Below are 23,818 nucleotides of genomic sequence, written 5' to 3' on the forward strand. Positions count from 1 at the left end.
AATTTTTCAACACATAAATTTTTATACTACATATTATTTAAATTTAACACCGTTAGATTAGATTATACTGTTGTTGTAGTTACATTGTTTATATATAAGGGGGGTATACAGAAGAAGATAAGACAGACAAAGTCGTTATCTAGTCACAAATTTAGTCTTATATATCTTTACAATGAAGCCAAAACAAAAGCAAAAACCAAATACAGATATCAAAATTAACAAAAAAATCACTTAAACAGTAAAATAGCCAACGAGTCACTTGATACTAGACACAAAATTTACACTACATTTATTACATACAGGTAAATAAAAAGTGTAACCCTAATGATGAACCATGACCTACAAAAACAAAACACAGCTAATAAAAATGGTCTATGATACCCTAATTAGCCCCACTCCAGCATACCCCAAACCCCTTTTTCTTCCTAAACCAAACCCATAGTGCGGCAACATCATTCATCATTCTAAATTCTACCCGCGAGCGTATATAAAAAACACAAGTAACGAATCGTAATTCTCATTCTCATCATTGAATCAAAAGAGCGAAACCCTAAAACTATTTTTCGCTCTTCTTCTCTCTCGCCGCCACAATCATCATCATCGTCATGGATCCCGAGTCAACTCAGTTGCAACAATCCCAACTCGCGGCGATTCTCGGCGCCGATCCATCACCGTTTGAGACTCTGATCTCACACTTGATGTCTTCCACCAACGAAGAACGTTCTCAAGCCGAAGCTCTCTTCAACCTCTGCAAACAAACCGATCCAGACGCACTCGTTTTGAAGCTAGGTCATCTTCTTCATTCTTCACCTCATCAAGAAGCTCGCGCTATGTCTGCTATTCTTCTTCGGAAGCAACTCACGCGTGATGATTCATTCCTCTGGCCTCGTCTTTCGTCCAACACTCAAGCTTCTCTCAAATCGCTTCTGCTTTCATCGATTCAATCCGAGAATGCGAAATCGATTTCGAAGAAGCTTTGTGATACAATCTCTGAACTCGCTTCCAGTATTTTACCAGATAACGGTTGGCCTGAATTGCTTCCGTTTATGTTTCAGTGCGTTTCGTCTGATTCGGCCAAATTACAAGAATCTGCGTTTTTGATTTTCGCTCAATTGTCGCAGTATATTGGTGATTCTCTCACGCCGCATATCAAACACCTTCATGATATTTTTCTTCAGTGTCTTACTAGCTCTGCTGTTAATCCTGATGTCAGAATTGCTGCTTTGAATGCTGTTATTAATTTTATTCAGTGTTTATCTGGTTCCGCCGATCGAGATAGGTTTCAGGATTTGTTACCTGCGATGATGACTACGCTGACGGAGGCGTTGAATTCAGGTCAAGAGGCGACTGCTCAAGAGGCGCTTGAGTTGCTTATTGAGCTGGCAGGGACTGAGCCGAGGTTTTTGAGGAGGCAGATTGTTGATGTTGTTGGGGCAATGCTTCAGATTGCGGAGGCAGAGTCGTTGGAGGAAGGGACCAGGCATTTGGCTATTGAGTTTGTGATTACTCTTGCTGAAGCTAGGGAGCGTGCTCCTGGTATGATGAGGAAGATGCCGCAGTTTATTAGTAGGTTGTTTGCTATTCTGATGAAGATGCTTTTAGATATTGAGGATGATCCGGCGTGGCACACTGCGGATACTGAGGATGAGGATGCTGGTGAATCTAGCAACTATAGTGTTGGACAGGAGTGTTTGGATAGGTTATCTATATCTTTGGGAGGAAATACGATCGTTCCTGTTGCTTCTGAACAATTACCTGCGTATTTGGCTGCACCGGAGTGGCAAAAACGCCATGCTGCATTGATTGCTCTTGCTCAGATAGCCGAGGGAAGTTCAAAGGTAGTCAGGATGTTGAACTTTTTCCTTTTTGGTTATGTCTTTATGATAGAAAGACAGTTAGAATTTGTTGCTTTATGCTTTTATTTATTTATTTATACATGTCTTATTTTGAAAGGTCATGATAAAAACTTTAGAGCAAGTGGTGGCTATGGTATTGAATTCCTTTCCTGATCAACATCCCCGTGTAAGGTGGGCAGCCATTAATGCAATTGGACAATTGTCTACCGATTTGGGTCCGGATTTGCAAGTTCAATATCATCAAGGGGTGATGCCAGCCCTAGCTGCTGCCATGGATGATTTTCAGAATCCTCGCGTACAGGTGAGCTTTCCTTTGGTTTAACTAGTTAGTTGTTCGACTATTGAGTTTTTTCTCAACTATTAAGGGTCCGTTAGTTTAAGAGTTTTTTTAGAAAAAAATCTATTTATATATATATATATATATATATATATATATATTTTTACTTTTGTCATTTTTTAGTGTTTGTTTAGGATTTTTAGAAAAATCATATTATCAATTTAGGATTTTCAGCAAAGTGATTTTTTGGAAAATCATTTTTCTAACACATAACTAATTAGAAAGTTATTTTTTGGATAGTAAACAAAAACAAATAGCTTCAGTTTTTTTTTTCTCTGTACGATCTCTAGATTTTTCTAACACAATCCATTTTTTAAGCTATTGCAAACGCACCTTAAATTGAATTCTAATATGAAAATATGTGATCTTTTTGGAAGTGTGTAAGAGCTATGGTTTTGATAAAAATGCAAGCAATATTTTGTATCACATAGTAAAAAAAAATAAGTAATATCACTTAATTTGTATTTTTCATAGTAACAAAAAACAACAAACAAAAAAAAAAACAAATCAAATTATTAGATGCTTGTAATATTACATATTACATCTAATGCAAATATAAACGAAGGAGAAGTAGAAATAGAATATATATCTCAAGGAATACCTCAGATTTTTGTTGTCAACTTAAGATCTAAAGAACGAGTGGGAAAACCAACAAAAGAATGACAAACCAAGCAACAAAAGCAGGAAATAACATGATGAGGGGATCCATGATGATGTTCATTATCGTCATCATCACCTTGACTGTAGTAGACTAAACCTTTTTCTTCAACGGATGAAAACTGGTACTTCTAAGGACGTCAACAATGTCCTTGATGGTTGATCCCGGAGTCAATGTTGCTGCCAAGCGATTCAGAGAATCTTACTTCAAGAACAATGTCTTTGAAATTATTATCAGTTTCCATCCGTTGGAGAAAAAGGTTTTGTCTATTGTCACAGTGATGACGACAATGATAAACGTCATCACAGATTATCTGATTGCTATTATTTCATTGCTTTTGTTGCTAGGTTTCTCATTATCTTCTTGGTTTTTCACTCGTTCTTTGGACCCTAAGTTGAAAGAAAAACCAACTGGTAGGTGTGTGTGTGTGTGTATCAAGGACTATATCGGATTTTTGTTGTGAAATTAAAGGTTAAAAAACGAGTGGGAAAACCAACAAGAGAATGGCAAGCCCAACAACAAAAGGTGGAAATAACACGATGAGAGAATCCATGATGATTTCTTCATCATCACCTTGACTGTCGTAGACAAAACCTTTTCCTTCAAGGGATGGAAACTGATACTTTCATGGATGTCGACCATGTCCTTGATGGTTGATCCCGGAGTCAATGTTGCTGCTACGCGATTCAGAGAATCTTCCTTCACACGATTCCAAGAATCCTCTAACAGCAGCATTGCCTTTGAGAACTACCGTCAAAGACATTGTTGATGCCCTTGGAATTATCAGTTTCCATCTTTTGAATTTTAAGGCTTTGTCTGTCACAATGATGTTGACAATGATGAACATCATCACAGATTATCTCATTGTTGTTATTTCACTGCTTTTGTTGTTGGGTTTCTCATTATGTTCTTGGTTTCTCACTCGTTCTTTGGACCCTAAGTTGAAAGAAAAACCTATTGTTGTGTGTAAATATATTCTACTCCTTCTTCGTTTTAATTATATTTGTATTATATGTAATATTACACTTTACATGCATGTAATCATTTGTCTTTCAAAAAAAAAAAATGCATGTAATCATTTGATTATGATTCTATTTGATGTGACGCTATTTAAAACTCTGTTTTTATTTTTGTTTTCAATGCAAAATACAAATTTAGTGATATTTAATCCTTTGTTTTGTTCTATTCTTTATAGTCAATCTTATTTTAAGTCTCGGTCATCATCTATTAATTGAATAAACTGTGGTATGAATGCTTTCCTAATATTGTTCTCACAGGCTCATGCTGCTTCAGCAGTGCTCAACTTCAGTGAGAATTGCACGCCTGAAATTTTAACGCCATACTTGGATGGAATAGTTAGCAAATTGCTTGTACTTCTTCAGGTTTGTTTATGGAATATTATTTCCAATAGTAATGCTGGTATCACTACGGTCATTTTGCTGCATCGTCGTATATGATTATTATTGTCGTTCACTTAAATTTGGATATTCTGTATTTCAGAATGGTAAACAAATGGTGCAAGAGGGAGCCTTAACTGCTTTGGCATCAGTTGCTGATTCATCTCAGGTATTTATATAAATCCCGTTCTTCAACATCTATATTTTCATTTAATTGGATTACTAATTTTACACTTTGATCTTCTTTAGGAACACTTCCAGAAATATTATGATGCTGTCATACCGTACCTGAAGGCTATATTGGTCAATGCAACTGACAAGTCTAACCGCATGCTTCGTGCTAAGTCTATGGAATGCATAAGTTTGGTTGGAATGGCTGTCGGGAAGGAGAAATTTAGGGCTGATGCTAAGCAGGTTGGTAGTTATTGTTTTTATTCATATATTTCTGTCGAACTCCATTTGAAACTGCTATTTTGCAATTGCAACTTAATGGGTCAAGAGTGGGCGGTTTGCTTTATATATCCACTTCTTCAACCACTCCACCATTAAATTACTTCGTTCTTTCCTTAAATCAAACTATATTTAAATGGAAAAGGGTTAATTTAGTTTATATGATGGGTGTAATATTTTGTTTTGGTAGGATCTTAGATCTTGGTTACAATTCTACATTTTGTGATCTTGCTATCACCTCCCGATCCTAGTTAATTATTTGGGTAGAATCTTAAAATTCTGCTTCTGATCTTTCGTGTTGCAATCTTGCTATCACCTCCCGATCCTTGGTAATTATTTGGGTAGAGTCTTACCATCCTAATTTCAATCTAACATGCTGCGATCTTGCTACCCTCTACTGATCTTAGTCAAGATCTCGATCTAAACACTCAAACAAAGAATGCATTCTCTTTTCTGCGGAGATCCTCTTTCTCTCTCTCTCTCTCTCTCCCATCAGTAATATCTTTTATGATTTTAACTATACCATCCTACATATCATGGTTCTTTACTAGGTCATGGAAGTTCTTATGTCCTTGCAAGGATCACAAATGGAGACAGATGATCCAACAACAAGTTACATGCTACAGGTATGCTTTATATATGACTTATAGCTTATACACAAATTGCCAATTGGACCATATGTTCAGTATTGACAGCTTTTATTTGTTACAGGCATGGGCTAGACTCTGCAAGTGTCTTGGGCAAGATTTTCTTCCTTATATGGAATTTGTCATGCCACCTTTGCTTCAGTCTGCTTCACTTAAACCTGATGTTACCATCACATCTGCTGATTCAGACAATGATATAGATGATTCTGATGATGAAAGGTCTTGATTTTAATCATTTTCATAAATGTTCAAATTATTAATGCATGATGTATCCCTTTTATGACACACTTTTCTCTTCATTTTGATCTTGTATGTTCGTTAGTAGTTTAAACATCAAGAGTTGAGACTTTTTTTTGTAGCTTTACTGTTTCTGTTGTAGTGTTTGTTATCCAAATGGTTATATGCTCTTCACATTTCACATGCTTCACACATGGGCATAAACAATTATTATGATTCATTTGACTTTTGAAAATCAGAAACATGCACTAATACATTTTATATTATGCTTAGGCAATATAAATCTAAGTTTTATTTATTTATTTATTTATTATAGTATGGAGACTATCACTCTCGGTGACAAAAGAATTGGAATCAAGACTAGTGTTCTAGAGGAAAAAGCTACAGCATGTAACATGCTTTGTTGTTATGCCGATGAGTTGAAAGAAGGATTCTTTCCATGGATTGATCAGGTTAAACTCTAGACCTTAGACCACTATTGAACGCTTTTGCGTACTGAGGTTTGTTGAAGCATTATTTTACATTGATATCCTCATCAATTATTTTATTATGCAGGTTGCAGGAACTTTGGTTCCACTCCTTAAATTTTATTTCCACGAGGAAGTTAGAAAAGCTGCCGTTTCAGGTATGAGAATGATCGTTTGTGTTTTGGTCAGCGATTTTCTCTTGCAGTGTTAATTAATGTACTGTATCTTGTTATCCTAACTGTTTTAATTATTATTTACAATATCTCTATAGCAATGCCGGAACTATTACGATCTGCAAAGTTAGCCATTGAGAAAGGGCAATCTCAAGGTCGGGATGTGAGCTATTTGAAGTTTCTGACTGACAGTATCATCCCAGCTTTGGTGGAAGCATTGCATAAGGTGATTGTTATTCAAGTTCACCCCATTCTTAATGTTTGTCCATTCTTTGCTGTGTTTTGAGAGTACACAAGTATTTTTAATATTCACATAATTCAAAGCAAACTTTGGTGAGGGCAGAGTGCACTTTTTTAATTTACTTGTTGCAGTTTAGGTGTAAATTTGAGAATCAGGATCAATCTAAGATGATATTTGTGTTGTACTTTGCCTGAATTGGTTGCATCCCAAATTGGCATTTCTTTCTAAAATTCTCCCACTTCGGTTTGATTGCAGGAACCTGACACAGAAATTTGTGCAAGTATGTTGGATTCAGTAAATGAATGCTTACAGGTTCGGCTCATGAGTTAACTTAATTATATGTGTATGTTTTTGCCTTATGCATTGCCATTATTTATTTTTCAGAATTTAGATTGTTAAATATATGATGGCCTAGTTGTTACTGTAATTCACAACTGAAGAGCCTCTCATAGAAAAACAGTCTACATTAGCCCCATTGGCATTGTTGTTAGTTGATGTTACTACTGATGCTGTATGTGCTAGCTTTTTGATTGTCAGTTAGCATATGAAATCAGAATATAACCGTTTGATTTCGTCCTGTTTTATGATTGTCTTGTTAGAGGATTTAAACAGTTTTTCAGCTGAGAATAGTCACAAACTTCCTCTATTTCACAGAACAACTCTCTGTCTCATTAATACTTGATGTTGGGTGCACTTCTCTTTGTACTTACTATTATGGATTTTGTAGTCTTGTTTATATGGAAAGAGATACATTTTGCCAGAATTTGATGTGCCTTCACTATCAAGGATTCGAATTGTTGTGTACATCATTTTGCACGTCTGTTTTTTACCACTGTTTTTATCTTAATAATCAACTACTTATTTTTACGAGGCAAGGTGCTTCCCATTTACTCTCCATCTCTTTTTGTTCACTGCAATATTTCTCTCAATTTTAAATGATGTGTATTGTTGATATTATTGTTCACGTGAAGGTGCTTTTTGAAATGCTTGTTAACAGTATTAGCTCTTTTTGTTTGTCTATCCATTTTTTTAGTACATTAAATGTAAGGCAAAGTATAGTTTGGACCACCAAATACATTGCTCCAACTTACACCACCCAATATAAGCCATTGATATATTATAAATTTATTTTAACGGTCCGGATCTTATGATAAAGAAGCTGTTACAAGGTGTTATTTTAGTGGTGTAAGTCGAGGCATTCTATTTGGTGGTGTAAACTAAATGGCACCTAAATGTAAACCCCTTTTGGATATAAACCCCTTTTGGATGTTCTCTGATAATTGTTTGTCTTACAGATCTCGGGGATGCTTTTGGATGAAAAGCAGGTCAAGTCAATTGTTGAAGAGGTAAAACAGGTGATCACAGCTAGTTCAAGTAGAAAAAGAGAGAGAGCAGAGAGGGCCCAAGCTGAAGATTTTGATGCTGAAGAGGGGGAGCTAATTAAAGAGGAAAACGAGCAGGAGGAAGAAGTTTTTGACCAAGTCAGTATTTCTTTGTATTATATAATTTAAACCTTCACATTTGCTTGGCTGCTACCTTTGTTTGCTGGTCCTCCTTTTAAAATATTTGACACCTTTGTTTGCTTGGCTGCTATCAGGTGGGCGAGATATTGGGAACTTTGATCAAAACCTTCAAAGCATCCTTCTTGCCTTTCTTTGAAGAATTGTCATCTTATTTGACTCCTATGTGGGTATGTTCTTCCAGGAAACTACCACATCTGTATTTAGTTTTTCGTATGATATTAGATTCTGTTTATTCGCGTAAACGTCTTTCAGCCTTTCTTATCCCTGAACCTTCGTGAAGTTGTGGTGATTGCCCTGATTGAGTCACATCCATGAAAATTGTAGTTTGCTTAAATGATTAATATTCAAACTTGCTTTGAGTTTTTAATATTACTGGTGGTTATGTGCAAATGTTGATAGAGCTTTATAAAATTCAAAGCACATATTTTCATTTATTGGGTCTAAGTAGTTAGAGTTTTGAGTTTGATTCATAACTATAAAAATGACAAAATCTGTATAAGTCAGTTTGTTCTTTCAATCAACATTTTCAGGATACAAAGATACTCTGATTTTCTGTCTGTTTTCTCGACTTCTATCACTTTTAAGCTTGTCGCCTTGTTTTTTATTTGTTCAGTGTTTTTAAATCTTCATTCTCCTGTGCATCTTAGACAACATGATTTGCTTTTCTAATAACTCCTAAAATTTATAATCTTTCGTTCAAATGTGGATATGCTGAGTGACTTTTGTTTTGTTTCATTTTGCAAATTGACTGGTCTAATCTTACTTCGAGCAGATTTCCTACAGGATTTGAGCATTTGGTCTAATTAATATTTTTTCTTTCAAGAAGTAAAACATTTATTTCATTGTTTTGACTTTTAGTCTATTGTTTTGGATATAGGGAAGGGACAAGACTCCTGAAGAGAGAAGGATTGCAATTTGCATTTTTGATGATGTTGCAGAGCAGTGTCGTGAAGGAGCTATTAAGTAAGAACTTCTTTGTGTTAGATTTCCACTTAAGTGTGCAGTGATATTTATCAAGACAAGTTATCAATTTCATTATATTTCGTTGCCAATTGAGCAGGTATTATGATACGTATCTTCCATTTTTGTTGGAGGCATGTAATGATGAAACTCCAGATGTTAGACAGGTTAGCATTAGTCATTCTCTGTTGCTCTACATTGTAAATACCATTTTTATTGTTTAAGCTTTTCGATTGATGATATTGTTATTTCTTCATCTTTCTGCAGGCAGCAGTATACGGCCTCGGTGTTTGTGCTGAGTTTGGGGGTTCTGTGTTCAAGCCTCTTGTTGGAGGTACTGCTTAATACACGGATGATCTTAAAAAAAAACTTTTGTTATATTGATTAACACATTTGTGACTTATGCAGAGGCTCTATCGAGGTTAAATGCTGTGATCCAACATCCTAATGCGCTTCATCCAGATAATGTAATGGCATATGACAATGCAGTTTCTGCTCTGGGAAAAATTTGCCAATTTCACCAGGACAGTATTGACTCTGCCCAGGTCTTCATTTATTTTCCTTGTTTTTCTTTTACCTGCTTTTATGGTTTTGTTCTTCAACCATGTTTAACAATACTAAGATCTATTGTAACTGTTTGAGTTTCTTTTTAGGTATTCTTTGTAACTGTTTGAGTTTCTTTTTAGGTATTTTTTTGTTAAGAAAACATTTGTTTATTTGATGTCTTTGCTAATCTCCTGTTGCATTTGCAGGTAGTTCCGGCATGGTTGAACTGTCTGCCCATAAAAGGTGATTTGATTGAGGCTAAAGTTGTTCATGATCAACTTTGTTCTATGGCGGAGAGGTTAGCAGCTCAAATATCTTTTGAGTTTTTTTGTCCTATAGCTCTGGTTCTAATTTTCCTTACATATCTGCAGGTCTGACAGCTCTCTCTTAGGGCCAAACAATCAATACCTTCCCAAAATAGTAGCGGTATTTGCAGAGGTTAGTTTTTCGTCATGAATTTGCTACATTGTAATCACCCTGCCTTTTTGCTACATTGTAATCACCCTGCCTTTTTGCTACATTGTAAGTGTTCAAAATTTTCCATTAATAGCTTGGCGACTGCCTAGAAAAGTGAGCATACATTTTATGCAGTATATTGCCTTTGTAAACATGTATATTTTGAAATTTTTTGGGAAAATTTGGAATCTAGTCAAAATATTATTGCCTTTATAAACATCAAAGAAATTTCTAGTGGAGAGATCAGCATTGCTACTGTATCATTAACCATGAATTAATGACACAAACTCCTAACTTTTACAACTACAAATTGATTCTTGTTTATTGCCTCTGATGTTTATAAGCCTCTCTGTACAACTAGTTAATTAATTTTTCTTGGATAATACATATTGGATTTGCTTAAAGCTATTTCTCTTTTTAATATAATTCTTTTTATGTTAACTAGGTTTTATGTGCTGGTAAAGACCTGGCAACAGAACAAACAGCTGGCCGAATGGTTAGTTTACTCAGACAGCTCCAACAAACATTACCGCCTGCTACCCTTGCTTCCACCTGGTCATCTTTGCAGCCGCAACAACAGCTTGCTTTACAATCCATCCTTTCTTCATAGTTTGCTGTTTGCAATTCATCGTTTCTCCATAGCATCTGGGTTGGCAGTTGGTGTCTCGCACTTTTTTGGGGAACAAGCTTTTTCCAGTTTGGTGGTCTATATATTTGTTACCCATTCTTTTTGCCATAAGATGGTTTCCATCATTCATTCTTGCATATGGTGTTTTTATAGCAGCATGGCTTCAGTTTTGAGAATGCAGAGTCAATTGTGAATGTGTATATTGAGTGTTCATGGTGCGATTGAGTCCAAAAGGAGGTTAGGCAGTTGTTGCATCGGAGCTTCACGTGCTATTCCTCTTTTTATTTTGTTCTTGCCGTATTGCGTGAGAATATAGGGTTGTCTGTGGGGCAATTCGTGCAGTTTTGGCCTGTTGTATTGTTTTTTTCTTCTTCTTTCTTTTCTTTCTTTTTCTCTTCTTTCTGATATCAGATTCAGAAGTGTATCATATGAATTACCGATGTTATTTATCAAGTTTGCTGACATTTTATTTATCCAAGTAATAATTTGCCGTCGATCAACAGTGTGTCCACTTATATTCCTGAATCTAGGACTTCCGAGTGTATATGGATTGTGCTCGGTCATGAGACATTTACTAGGACTTCGTTCATGAGACATTTACTATATCAATGCTAGAACTACCTTTATAATCATTTCCTTCAAAATTAGGGATTGTACTCCATCGACCTTATAATAAGTTATAATCATTGTCTCCATTATAATAATAGTTTAAATTAGGGATTGTACTCCATCGACCTTAAAAATTTAGTACACAATACATCAAAGTTAGAACTACCTTTTATGCTTATATTTCATTTTGGATGTAGTATATAATTTGTTGATGAGACAATGATTACGCAGCTTTGAGGTTGATTCATAAATACTGCGAAATAGAACTTAATTTCATGCTACATTTTGAAATATAAACATAAGTGCTGCGACATTAAGTTGGAAAAAATGCACATGTATCACGTGAATCTGGTTCGTTGTACAAAATTATAAATGATCAAAAATCCTGGAAGCATGAAAAACAACATTCTAGGTAAGTGATCATCACGAATCGTGGTTTGCTTCATTTGGTTGACCGTACCAAGCCACGATGATGATAATTAAATCATGAGGTAATGCCAACCACTACAGTTATAAGCCAAATACTAACCCCACAATTAGTATAGATAAAAATACGAGCTCTCCACTACTCTAAACCATCTCAAAATTGAAAATGATCCAACCATTTTTTTTTTCCAAGCACGCACATCTATATATTTATGTTCCTCTTTTGGCTCTCTTGATTGTTTTTGTATTAACAAGTATGGATTATCAAAACCAAAAGAGCAACGAGAACAAACACGGGGAGAAACTTATGATGAAGAATAGGTCAAAGTTTGTTGGAGTGAGACAAAGAGCTTCAGGAAAATGGGCAGCAGAGATAAAAGACACATCAAAGAACATTAGGATGTGGCTTGGTACCTATAAAACTGCTGAGGAAGCTGCTCGAGCTTACGATGAAGCTGCTTTTCTCCTTAGAGGTACAAATACTCGTACCAATTTCTCTACTACTCATTCCATCCCTACCAATTCTCCAATATCTCTCAAACTGAAAAACCTACTTCATCGTAAATCCATCTCAAATCTAAGTCAAAGTAAAAATCAGTGCACTTTGATGAGTTCCTCTTTACAAGGTGCTCCTATTGATAATAGCATCATGGTAATGGAAAATGAAAACAAATCTTCATGTAGTAGTGAAGAGTCAAAGTCTTTGTTTTGGGTTCAGAACCAATTAGTATCTGAATATAATCCTTATGGGGTGGATATGAATATGATGAACTGCTCAATTGGTATTACACCAAATACATTACAGATTGATTATTCTTGGCCATTACCTCAACAAAGGATTAACGAGTTACCAACACTAAATGATAGTGTGAATGTATATGGTATGAATGAGTGCTATGTGGAAGGTACATATGAATCTAAGTATGAATATGATGTCAATTACCCTCTTTCTCACTTGTTCTGTTTTACTTGAAAGTTCTTGAAAAATATGCTTTGTAATTGATAATAGAATTGATTGTCCTTATATAGTTTGTAGTATAGCGTTACACTATTATCTTTTTTCCATGTCATATTCCTTGTAAGGATATAAAAATAAAGAGCACATTTTTATTGATTTATTTTCAAAACACACTTGTACAAAATCCATCTTATTTTGTGATAAATTATGTGCAAAAAAAGCATCATGCTGTAAAATATTTTTTAGAGGAACATACTGTAAAATATGTCTTTCAGGTGTCACGGTCATTAAATAAACCAATGATTAAAAAATAAGATAAAATAAAATAAAAAAATAAACCAATGATTATCATCAAATAGATAGATAAATAGGTAAAGGTGTTCAAAACCAAAAGGAGTTGACCAGTGACTAAGGAATTATGCTTCTTAAATTCCACCTAGTTGAGGTGTGATTTATTTCTTAAAAAACAAAGGACTAGATATATGTTTTTTGTACTTTATTTATTTTATAAGTACTCATGAGCCTTGAGGACAACAATGAAATATTTTTTAGCCAATTTCTACAAACAATATCAAGACAATTACAAATAATTTTTTTTATCCTTTAAATTGTAAGAGTCGGTCAAGAGTCTTAAAAATTCGCAAAATGCTAATTTGGTCACTTAAATTAAAAAAAGTGTGTATTTGTTTGATGTAGTAAAAGGACAATTCAAGTAATATAAAAGTCTTCCATTAATATTGACGAATGTTTCTTCAAGACATATTTTAATCGAAACACAAAATTAGGAGACCAAATGTCATTTTGTGAATTTGAGATTAGATTGATGGAACCTTATAATTTAAAGGCAAAAGTGCTTGTTTACTAATAAAACTACTTATCGATTTGGCCAAATTACATCAACATCAATGGAAAAAATCAGCATCCACCACCTTCTACTTTGTGTTGTATCGTATGTACCGGCCAAACTGCTGACAAAACAAAAAATGGTAGTCTTACTCTTAGGTAGCCACTTGTATTGTCCTGCTCTGTTTTTGAATCAGACACATCAAAAGTAAATTTTGGATTGTAATCGAAGCCAACACCAATTAAAGGAGGATTGGCTGGCCTGCCAAAACTTAAAGGAGTATTTTGGCCATCTAGCTGATAGGTTTGAGATTTGGTATTCGGTGAAGTCAAGTATATCCATGCTTGCTTGGAATGGGGCCAAAGACTTGCTGAGCATCTAAGCATCATCATCCTTCTTAAAAGTTTGATCACAGGGAGATAGATCTTTGCTACATAAATCACGTTGAAAGATTATTATTTTTTAACAGAATCACGTTGAAAGATATAACTTTTTTTATTTGTGATCACTGCTCAAAATTGTTATTGACTTGGGTGAACAAATACATGGCAGAAGCTCTAGTTGAATTTTCATGCAGTGGAACGCTAATCTCGTTAATATTGGAAGTGCACAAGCTTGGGCTCTAATCCTTTTGGCGTCATTCATACAATACTTTGAAAGACTACTAAGCTCAAGTATTGACGAGAGCTCATATTCACTACAGATATTTGTGTCAACTATCTATGATTACTAATAGTAATTCACTTGTCCTAAGTAATTACGATTTGATCAAAATATTTCATTTTGCAATTCACTTTCATATTTAGGCCATAACATAATGAACGCAACTACACTACGTACTTTCCATTTAAGGCATATTGCTATAGAAAAGTCAGCTGGGTTGTGTAAGAGAAGTATTCGCAGCTACACGGAATTCATCTCTCTAGAACATTACACTGAATACAAAAAAAACTGCAAGAGGCAATCAATTACTAAAACACTAGATTGGGTAAGCATACTGCAAGAGGCAATAAATTCAGTGTTGGCTTCACCTTGACTTCCTGACTATCTAAACAAAAACAAACTGGATTTTAACACCTTTGGGCTTTGTTCGCCTAATAAAGGGTTGCTAAAAAAGAGACCGCATATTGTAGACTATTAATATTGTGATAATCAGAGCGAAAATGTTGGATGAATAGACACAGTAGGCATGAACAAAAGATAATGAACATTTGACATTAACAATTCTAAATGCATGGTTGTTCTGTAAACAACAGATCCTACGACAAAATTAGACGCATACTGATTACCATTTCACAAGTTTGAATGATGGAACTATATCACACTGGAAATAAAAGAACAATACGAGTGGAGGGCAATGTAACAAAGCATTACCCTCTTTTTGCTTGAAACAATCAACTGTAAGAAAAATGTCTTGAACTTATACAATTAGGACATCAATAATCCTCTCCTTCCTCATCATCTTCTGCTCCCTCAGCACCAACTTCTTCATAATCTTTCTCGAGAGCAGCAAGATCTTCACGGGCTTCTGAGAACTCCCCTTCTTCCATGCCCTCACCGACATACCAGTGAACAAAGGCTCTCTTGGCATACATCAGATCGAACTTGTGATCAATGCGGGAGAAGACCTCCGCAACAGCAGTGTTGTTACTGATCATACAAACAGCTCTTTGTACCTTAGCAAGGTCACCTCCAGGCACAACTGAAGGAGGCTGATAGTTGATACCACATTTGAAACCAGTTGGGCACCTGTCATACATTATAATATGAACAATGTTATAGAGATTATCACCATAAGATCATTCTTGTTGCAAAACAAATTTATCTAGAAAATGGAATTAGCAACACAAATCACATTAAGTCCTAGTAACAAGTTATGAATTATTGCTAAAGAAAAACCATTTTGATTATTTCAAATCGGTATTATTAGTTGATATAGTTTTTCAAGCTCTTGATTATTAGACTATCTTCCAAAACAAATCAGAACATGCAATGCAAGACAACACCATTTTTCTAAAATAGTTATGGAAAGAAACGTTACCAGTCAACGAACTGAACAGTCCTCTTTGTTTTGATGGTGCCAACAGCAGCATTGACATCCTTTGGAACAACATCACCACGGTACATCAAACAGCAAGCCATATATTTCCCATGCCTTGGATCACACTTAGCCATCATACTAGCAGGCTCAAACACAGCATTGGTAATTTCAGGCACAGATAGCTGCTCATGGTAAGCCTTAGCAGCAGAGATAACAGGTGCATAAGACGAAAGCATGAAATGAATACGAGGATACGGCACAAGATTGGTCTGGAACTCAGTAATATCAACATTAATAGCACCATCAAACCTCAACGAGGTTGTGAGGGATGATATGATCTGTGATATCAACCTGTTCAAGTTGGTATAAGTTGGCCTCTCAATATCAAGAGATCTCCTACAAATGTCGTAGATCGCCTCGTTATCCAAGAGCACCGCCACATCAGTGTGCTCGAGAAGAGAATGTGTCGATAGAACACTGTTGTATGGTTCCACAACAGCAGTTGAAACCTAGATCCAAAAATAACAGTTCACCATTGCAAACAGAAAAACAAATCAACTACTATGATCTATACATCAATAAACACAAATATTTACATCAACATGATTTAAACATGAAACATTGCAATAACAATTAACAGTATTAAAGATCTTGAATGTTGTACCTGAGGGGAAGGGTAGATGGTGAATCCAAGTTTGGATTTCTTTCCATAATCAACAGAAAGACGTTCCAAAAGGAGTGAACCCAGACCAGAACCGGTTCCACCACCAACGGCGTTGAAAACCAAAAACCCTTGAAGACCGGTACAGTTATCAGCCAATTTCCTAACACGATCCAAACACAGATCTACAATTTCCTTGCCAACTAAACCACAAAAAAAAAGAACAAAAACTCAATAAAAACGCAAGAAATCTCGAAATTAGGGTTAGGGTTTGAAAAAGAAACTGACCAGTGTAGTGTCCTCTAGCAAAATTGTTAGCGGCGTCTTCTTTGCCGGAGATGAGTTGTTCAGGGTGGAAGAGTTGTCGGTAGGTACCGGAACGAACTTCATCGATGACGGTGGGTTCAAGATCTACGAAGACGGCGCGAGGAACGTGTTTGCCGGAACCAGTTTCGCTGAAGAATGTGTTGAATGCATCGTGTGCTACTCCAACGGAGGAATCACTGTAATAAGATGAATCGAATGAAATTAAGCATAAGATTGATGAATTAAAAAAAACTTTAGGTTAAAAAAATAAGAAATGAAAATGAAATTAACAAACCTAGGCATCATGCCGTCAGGCTGAATGCCATGTTCGAGACAGTAAAGCTCCCAGCAAGAATTACCGACTTGGATTCCGGCTTGACCGATGTGAATACTGATAATTTCTCTCATTTTTTCTTTTTTGGATCGAGATTTGAAATTTAAGAAGAAAGAAGAAGAAGAAGAAGTGGTTAGCGTGAGAGAGAAATGAAAAGGGTTTTGAATCGTGGGTAGTGAGTGAGTAGTATTAGTAGTAGTGTGACAAATCAAATCAGATGGTGCACATGTTAGCGTAGCGTGGGGTGTAGGATAAGATAAAGCGGGAATTGATAAGGGTTTAGAATCCGGGTCGCATCGCTGGACCCTTTGGTGTGCCAGCCTAGCATCGACCCTTCTCTTCTCCAATCATCACCGATTTAACTCTGTCCCACCACCATATGCTATTGCAATCTAAGTTTTTCTTTATTTTTTTTATGATCCGTAATTAATTTTTTATTTGTTTTTGGTAAAAAGATTAATTTAATTATAAGAAAAATATGTTGTGTATGTAACAAGAAATTGATGTTAAAAAAAAAAGGTACAATGGGTGAGGCTACTTTTTGTTGATTATTTCTCTTTTTGGTGATTATTGAAATCAATCTATTTTGTTTTGGGGATTATTTCTTCTTTTTGTTACTTTTTGAAATATCATCCCTAGATTTTTTTCTTCAAATGGCAAACTCAATGAGTGTCTTAATTAAATATAGAGGTATATTATTTGAAAAAACATTTCTCATCGGCTAATGAGACAACTAATTTTCTTTGTTACAAGACAACTAAAGATATAAAAGATAATATAGATATTGGCACGGTAACTATTTCGTGCAAAAAAAATATTAATAGAATTAAAATGACTTTACATAAAAAATTGTCCCTTATATTCAAGAATGTGAATGAGGTGGGACGAAACAGGGAGTAATCCACCGCTTACCAAATAGTCACTCTCTCGCATGGACGAAATGGGCATGTTCGACCGCTTGGTTGATGTTATGGTTAACTTGGTTGGATGAAATATTTTCTCGTATAACCATTGATTGGGTTGGAAACATGGTATGTTTCTCTATAATAGGTTTGCATTCCTGTATTGTAGAGGTGGCGATTGACAAATGTTACCACCTATGTGAAATTCAACGTCTTTGTATTGAAATTCCCAAAATATTGATGTTGTGTTCTTCATGATCGTTGTTTGGCCCTTGGTTCAAATTAATGTGCTCATGCTCGTCAATCTTGGGCAACTTAAATACGATTATGTGGCTTTCAGACTTCTCCTTAGTATGGAATGCTAACGCCGATGACCTGATTCAGTCAGGCCATTTGGGTGGCCAAAGTTGGCCTAGCATTGTTGATATTTTTTTTTATCAACGTGATAACTAGCCATTAAAAAAGACAATGTGATGGTTGTCCCCAATTGTTGGGCAAACGTGTTCGCCATCTCATCGTTGTTATCGTCCACCTATTGTTGAACACTCGCAAACGAATCTTGTTTTAGTGTGATAGGATTCTGCAATGTATTTGGTGGCTTGTTCAACAAATTTGGGCCTAAGTAACTATGGCCAAATGGGTTTTGGTCGTAGAACATGGTTGTCGACGAGTTAATAAAACTCGAGGACATTTAGAGGGTAGGCCTAACTAAAGGTCGGTGAATACCGGACATGAACAACAAAAAGTTTTGTCTGTGTTGTACCATTTCTTGTGTCATAAACCAAACTATTGTTGACCTAAACAACAAATTAGAGTATAAAGGCAGTAAGGTAACAATTGCCATTGCAAGTTTCAACATCATCACATGTTGTTAATTGTTGTTTTTTTTTTTGAAGAAGCTAAATTAGTCCATCCAAATTGACACCGGAGAGAATCAAACCTGCAACTTCAAGGAGGAGCATACTCTCAGGTTCATACCAATACCACGGGGCCAATCCAAGTGGTTTCACATGTTGTTAATTGTGACCGCGGGCGTGACTATATTGTGCTAGAACTAGAAGTTTCAACACTTTGTGTATTGGACATGTTATTATTAGTTTCGTGATCACTAAAACGTGCAATTTAGAGGTTTCTTCAACTTCTTTAAAACATGCAATGTAACCAGTAACTACCAAATTAAAATAAAAAAAAATGAAAATTCGTAAGTTACCCTAAACTTGTCCCATCTAGTCTGTCAATTTTTCTACAAGTTTTTTTTTTTTTTTTTTTAGTTTAAGATAAGTCAACAAAACATGAAACACAAATAAATGTTTGATAAAGAGGACACCTATTGTGAGACGGAAAAAATATATTTTATCTAAAAAAAGAAAGTTTTTTTTTTTTAAGAAAAAAATAGAGTTTGTTTAAAAGTGTGTTGTTAACACTTTTAAAATTCCCCTAAAAAACACTTTCAGGATTTGTTTTGTAAAACATATTTTAGATTAAAATTCATAGTTTATAAGTTCACATGATTAAAAAAAGCGTCTGATAATTGTCAATTTTTCATGAACTTATATCTTAATTTATTAATTTATATTTTAATAAACTATTTCAAATTACATATAATTGATATTATTATTTTTTGGTGAATAGCCACAATTATAATTGATCATTTCTCTCTCCCTCTAGTTTACTTTTTTATCAAATAGTTTAGTGATTGAATTTTACATTAAAGTAAATAAGTGAAAAATTTTGGGTTCGTTATGAAATAGAGGATTCCATGGTTCTAAGTCAAATGCAATGGAAAGATAGATTGTATAATTCTCTCTATGAATCATCACAGAGATATAAATGAATAAAAGATAATGAGAATGCAATAGTTGAGAGTTGTTTATAGGAGTGAGTAGTTTACATATTAACTAACTATGGTTTATTCACTATACTCTATTAGTCCCCCTCAAACTCAAAATGGGGAAATTTACCAATTTGAGTTTGAAATGCAAGGACACATACAATTTATTCTCACTATATTGTAATGACTAAGTAAAATGGGTGTAAACTAGCAAAAACAAAGACTAATAGTAAATGACGAGGAAGCCAAACTGAAGCCCAACAAAGACGAGGTCCAAGCCAAAAGGTGAACGGTAGGACCTTCCTGTAAGCAAAAGTTGTTACGAGAGACTAGAACCAGAACGCCGCTGTGAGTGAACAAGACAGAAAACTCGTCTCAGCCAAAAACAACTTAATCAAAACGCGATTTTCCAAAAACGAAAGTCTTAAACGCACTTTTGTGATTCTGTGATTTCCCAAACGACTGAAGATGTGAAACAAATCCAAACATGATTCTAAATGGAACCGGAAAAAAAAACTTGTTCAAACGCAACTTTTCCAGAACGGACTTTTCCAATAAGCGTTGTTCAAATCAACTTTTCTAAAATCATCTTGCTGCAAACGCTTTTCAAATTGTGAGTCTTCGAAACTGATGTAAACTCAATTCGGTCCAAAAGTGATTTTCGCTTCCAAACAACAAAGTTCTCTCTTGAGAACGCTTCAATGGTGCCTCAGTGTTGGAATCGACCAAACATTTATTGCCTCTGTCCCAAGGAATCCACCATAATCGATCGAATTCAAAGCTTGTGCATAGAAAGAACAAAACTGAAAGAACGTTTGACAGAAAAGAGAGCGAAAAACCACAAAAATTTCTGCCAGGATCAAAATCAACGATGTGTTCGTCATGTAGATCGAAGCACTGAAACTGATTCTTGACTGCGAGTACAACTTGTTCTTGTTTTTCCGACGAAGACAGAAGCGTCGTAAACAGGTCCAGAGCATGAGACAACTGTATCAATGATGAGATGCTTGGAATTCTTGATCGCGACTTCAAAAACTGTGAACTCAGAGTCGTAATTGTTCGAATTCATGGATTTGGCAGAAACGATCAACTTCGAATCAATAATATGTGTTTTCTTGATGCCTTTTGAATCATCGAAAGCAGAGGTGTGATGGCTGCAACTCAAATCATCAAGAAAATAAAGAATGTCGCCAACTGTGAAGCTGAATCCATCAATGGCTGGAGCAATCCATGGTGAAAGAGGAGTGGAAATAGAATCGCCAAAACTACGAAAACGAATGAGACTTGCGAAGCGGAAGAACATGAAGTTGCTGATGCGGAAGCTTCAAGATCTTCTTAGTCATCACCATTAGAATCATCTTTTTCATCAGAAACTGGATCAAAATCGCTATCTTCACAGCGCTCTGATACCATGTTACGAATCTGAGGATTGCATGGTTCTAAGTCAAATGCAATGGAAAGGTAGATTGTGTAATTCTCTCTAGGAGTCATCACAAAGATATAAATGAATTTTAGACAATGAGAATACAATAGTTGAGAGTTATTTATAGGAGTGAGTTAGTCTAACTAACTCCTAACTATCTAACTAACCAACTAACCATAGTTTACATATTAACTAACTATGATTTATTCACCAAACTCTGATACAAACCTCAATCATTACATTTATTTTTAAGGAAAAAATGTAAGGATTGAGGTTCGAAACCCAAATTTTTATATAATGTAATTTTTTTTTATGGCACATGATATTTATAAATTAATTTAATCATTAAATTATCAAAAACTACAAACTTAAACTTTGTATTCAATTAACTTCATCATTGATCTACAAAACTCATCCGTCATTTTTTTCTTTTAACAAATAGAACCTTATTGTTCTCGATAACGTCCACCGTTGTTTTAATTTCTTTGGAAAAGGAAAATGGATTGGTGGAGCATTGCGGCCATGTGATGCAACCCGCTGTCCATAACTGCGATACAATAATGAAGACAACGAGACAAACTAAAGCGCCTCTTTTGATTTCTGTTTTTTTAACATTTTCCTTCCCTTCTGTCAATGCTTACAAAATATCTTCACTTCTTCAACTTAAATACCATATTCGGTTAAAAGAAAAAACTCAAATACCAACCTCTTTTCTTTCGTACAAACACAACATACTAATGAAGAAAGAAAAAAGAGAATACAAAGAGTTAATAGTCATTTTGGTCGTTGACTTTGCACCTCGCTATCACTTTAGTCCTCAACTTAGGATAAACTACAAAATATTCTTTGAATATGTACATCTGTTATCAGTTCAATCCTTACCGTTAAAAATTTCTGTTAATTGATGATGTGTCAATTATAGAGACCAAATTAAAAGTAAAAAAATTATTTTTTTATTAATGATAAAAAACAAAAAAAAATAATATTCATCATTTTCATCTCTACCAACAAATCGATGACTGTAAACACAGCAACAAAACCACCGCAGAGTTCAAAAGAAAAGGCCTAACCTGCAGCAAAAACTGAAATCATCTTTCTACCCATTCCTGATTTTTTTTCTTTTGTTAACAATGTATAAATAATCTAATGCAAATATATATATATATATAATAATAATTGAATTTATGCATTTGTTCTAAAATTTATCATTTTGTTAGTTTGCAAAGAAAGGAAGTGCATTACGCATGTAGGCTGTAGCCACCACTTAGTTTACAAGAAAACTTGGACAAAGAAAACCCATTAAGCTGTGTGTTTAGGGATGCCATTTTTGAAGGTTGAATTTGAGCAACCAAAAAGTACAGATTTTTCAATTCTATTGCTTAATGCTGTAGTCTTATATGAGTAAAAAGGTAATTCTAACTGAAAATTTCAAAAAGAGACAACTTTGAATTTGCAAAGATGGAGATGAAGATGGTGAATATTATTTTTTTGGTTTTTTTATCATTAATAAAAAATAATTTTTTTTACTTTCAATTTAGTCCCTATGATTGACACATCATCATTAATAAAAATATATTGCCATTTCCTTTTGTAGGAGGGATCTCTAAAGTTATCAAGTTGGGCTAACCAATGATAGATCATGAAGCTCATATAACCTCTATAAATCTTAGAGTATTACTTTTTCCACCCTATACATTTCTAGCGCGCCCTATGAATTTTTCAAAAATGACCTTGTGGAATCCGGAAAAGTAATGCACTATAGAAATGTATAGGGTGGTTAGGGGGTGTTCGGATTATGTAATCCGGAAAAATCATATAGCGCGCCCTATTTTTTGTAGTTTCCGGATTACAAAATCCGGAAAAATCCGAATTTTTGAAAAACTCAAATTTTCACCCTATAACAAAGGAAAACATGAATCCGAATTTAAAATCCGGATTACACAAGGGCATTTTTGGAAAATTCATAGGGCGCGCTAGAAATGTATAGGGTGGGAAAAGTAATACTCTAAATCTTATTTTCTCGGCTTTTACTTTTTTCCATCATACTACCTTCTCACACATTCTATTTTTTATAATCCTCACCCTATTACCTTCTATCCACACCCTATTACTTTTCGCAGATTCTATTGTGTGGATTTTAGCGGTCTAAACGATAAAATTTTGGATTTTGAGGGAGAATTCTCTTAAGAAGTCTCTTCTAAGGAAGTCTTGATCCTTGATAATTTTTTTGATTTTGTGAGAAAGTTTCGGATTAATTTGATCAAGTAACCCATTAATCGGATCCTTGACTAGGAACATCTAACAATGACCTAAAACAGGCTATCCATGTTACAAACATGCTCAAATTTTGTACTGATATAGTTTGAATTATATAATACAAATTGTTTTTTCCCTGAATAAGGGTGTTTATGGGGTGTTCGAATTTTATAATCTGAAAAATAGTAAGGAACGCACCCTATTTTTTGGGGTGTTCGGATTATAAAATCTGAATTGGTGAAAAACTCATTTTCCACCCCCAAACAAGGGAAAAACTCAATTTTGATTATAGAATCTGAAAATTCCATGGACATTGTCATAAAAAAAATAGGGCATGCGAGAAAAGTGTAGGATGAAAAAAGTAATAGCCTATTTCTTGATGAAAAAAGTAATAGCCTATTTCTTTTGAAACATGAAGCAACATATTCTTTGAGAGGTTGCAATATGAATCCCAAGATCTAACGCTCATATATTTCGCAAGAAGACACAAGTAGTTTTTGAGTTTATAAAGGATAACCCTACCACTTATTAGCTCATAGGATCGAAATAGGCTTGTTTCGTTTGCTACAAGCCTGTAACTTATTTTAGCTTATACGTTTTTTGATAAACATAAACTACTTTAAGTAATAGTTGGACTTATACCAATCATTT

At 34.8% G+C, this 23,818-nt stretch overlaps 3 protein-coding genes across 3 annotated transcripts; 2 read left to right on the top strand and 1 right to left on the bottom strand.

Annotated features, from left to right (window-relative positions):
* Nucleotides 1-605: 605 nt before the first annotated feature.
* On the top strand, nucleotides 606-11,076 carry LOC11419041 (importin-5). Its single transcript, XM_003629685.4, has 20 exons — nucleotides 606-1,838; nucleotides 1,954-2,157; nucleotides 4,129-4,233; nucleotides 4,352-4,417; nucleotides 4,498-4,662; nucleotides 5,250-5,324; nucleotides 5,410-5,564; nucleotides 5,899-6,034; nucleotides 6,138-6,207; nucleotides 6,321-6,448; nucleotides 6,719-6,775; nucleotides 7,759-7,944; nucleotides 8,061-8,153; nucleotides 8,864-8,949; nucleotides 9,047-9,113; nucleotides 9,214-9,280; nucleotides 9,355-9,491; nucleotides 9,699-9,790; nucleotides 9,864-9,930; nucleotides 10,394-11,076. The coding sequence occupies exons 1-20, from the start codon at nucleotides 606-608 to the stop codon at nucleotides 10,556-10,558; spliced, it is 3,354 nt and encodes a 1,117-aa protein (XP_003629733.2). The 3' UTR covers nucleotides 10,559-11,076.
* A 744-nt stretch (nucleotides 11,077-11,820) lies between these two features.
* LOC11408318 (ethylene-responsive transcription factor ERN3-like) lies at nucleotides 11,821-12,738 on the top strand. The gene has a single exon (XM_003629686.4). The coding sequence runs from the start codon at nucleotides 11,868-11,870 to the stop codon at nucleotides 12,582-12,584; it is 717 nt and encodes a 238-aa protein (XP_003629734.3). The 5' UTR covers nucleotides 11,821-11,867; the 3' UTR covers nucleotides 12,585-12,738.
* A 1,865-nt stretch (nucleotides 12,739-14,603) lies between these two features.
* On the bottom strand, nucleotides 14,604-16,923 carry LOC11408319 (tubulin alpha-5 chain). Its single transcript, XM_003629688.4, has 5 exons — nucleotides 16,717-16,923; nucleotides 16,404-16,618; nucleotides 16,119-16,318; nucleotides 15,455-15,963; nucleotides 14,604-15,162 (listed from the first exon to the last, which is right to left on the bottom strand). Exons 1-5 carry the CDS (start codon nucleotides 16,827-16,829, stop codon nucleotides 14,850-14,852), a joined length of 1,350 nt encoding a protein of 449 aa, XP_003629736.1. The 5' UTR covers nucleotides 16,830-16,923; the 3' UTR covers nucleotides 14,604-14,849.
* Between the last annotated feature and the right edge of the window lie 6,895 nt (nucleotides 16,924-23,818).

Source organism: Medicago truncatula, chromosome 8 (assembly GCF_003473485.1).
Source record: "Medicago truncatula cultivar Jemalong A17 chromosome 8, MtrunA17r5.0-ANR, whole genome shotgun sequence".
Taxonomy (NCBI): domain Eukaryota; kingdom Viridiplantae; phylum Streptophyta; class Magnoliopsida; order Fabales; family Fabaceae; genus Medicago; species Medicago truncatula.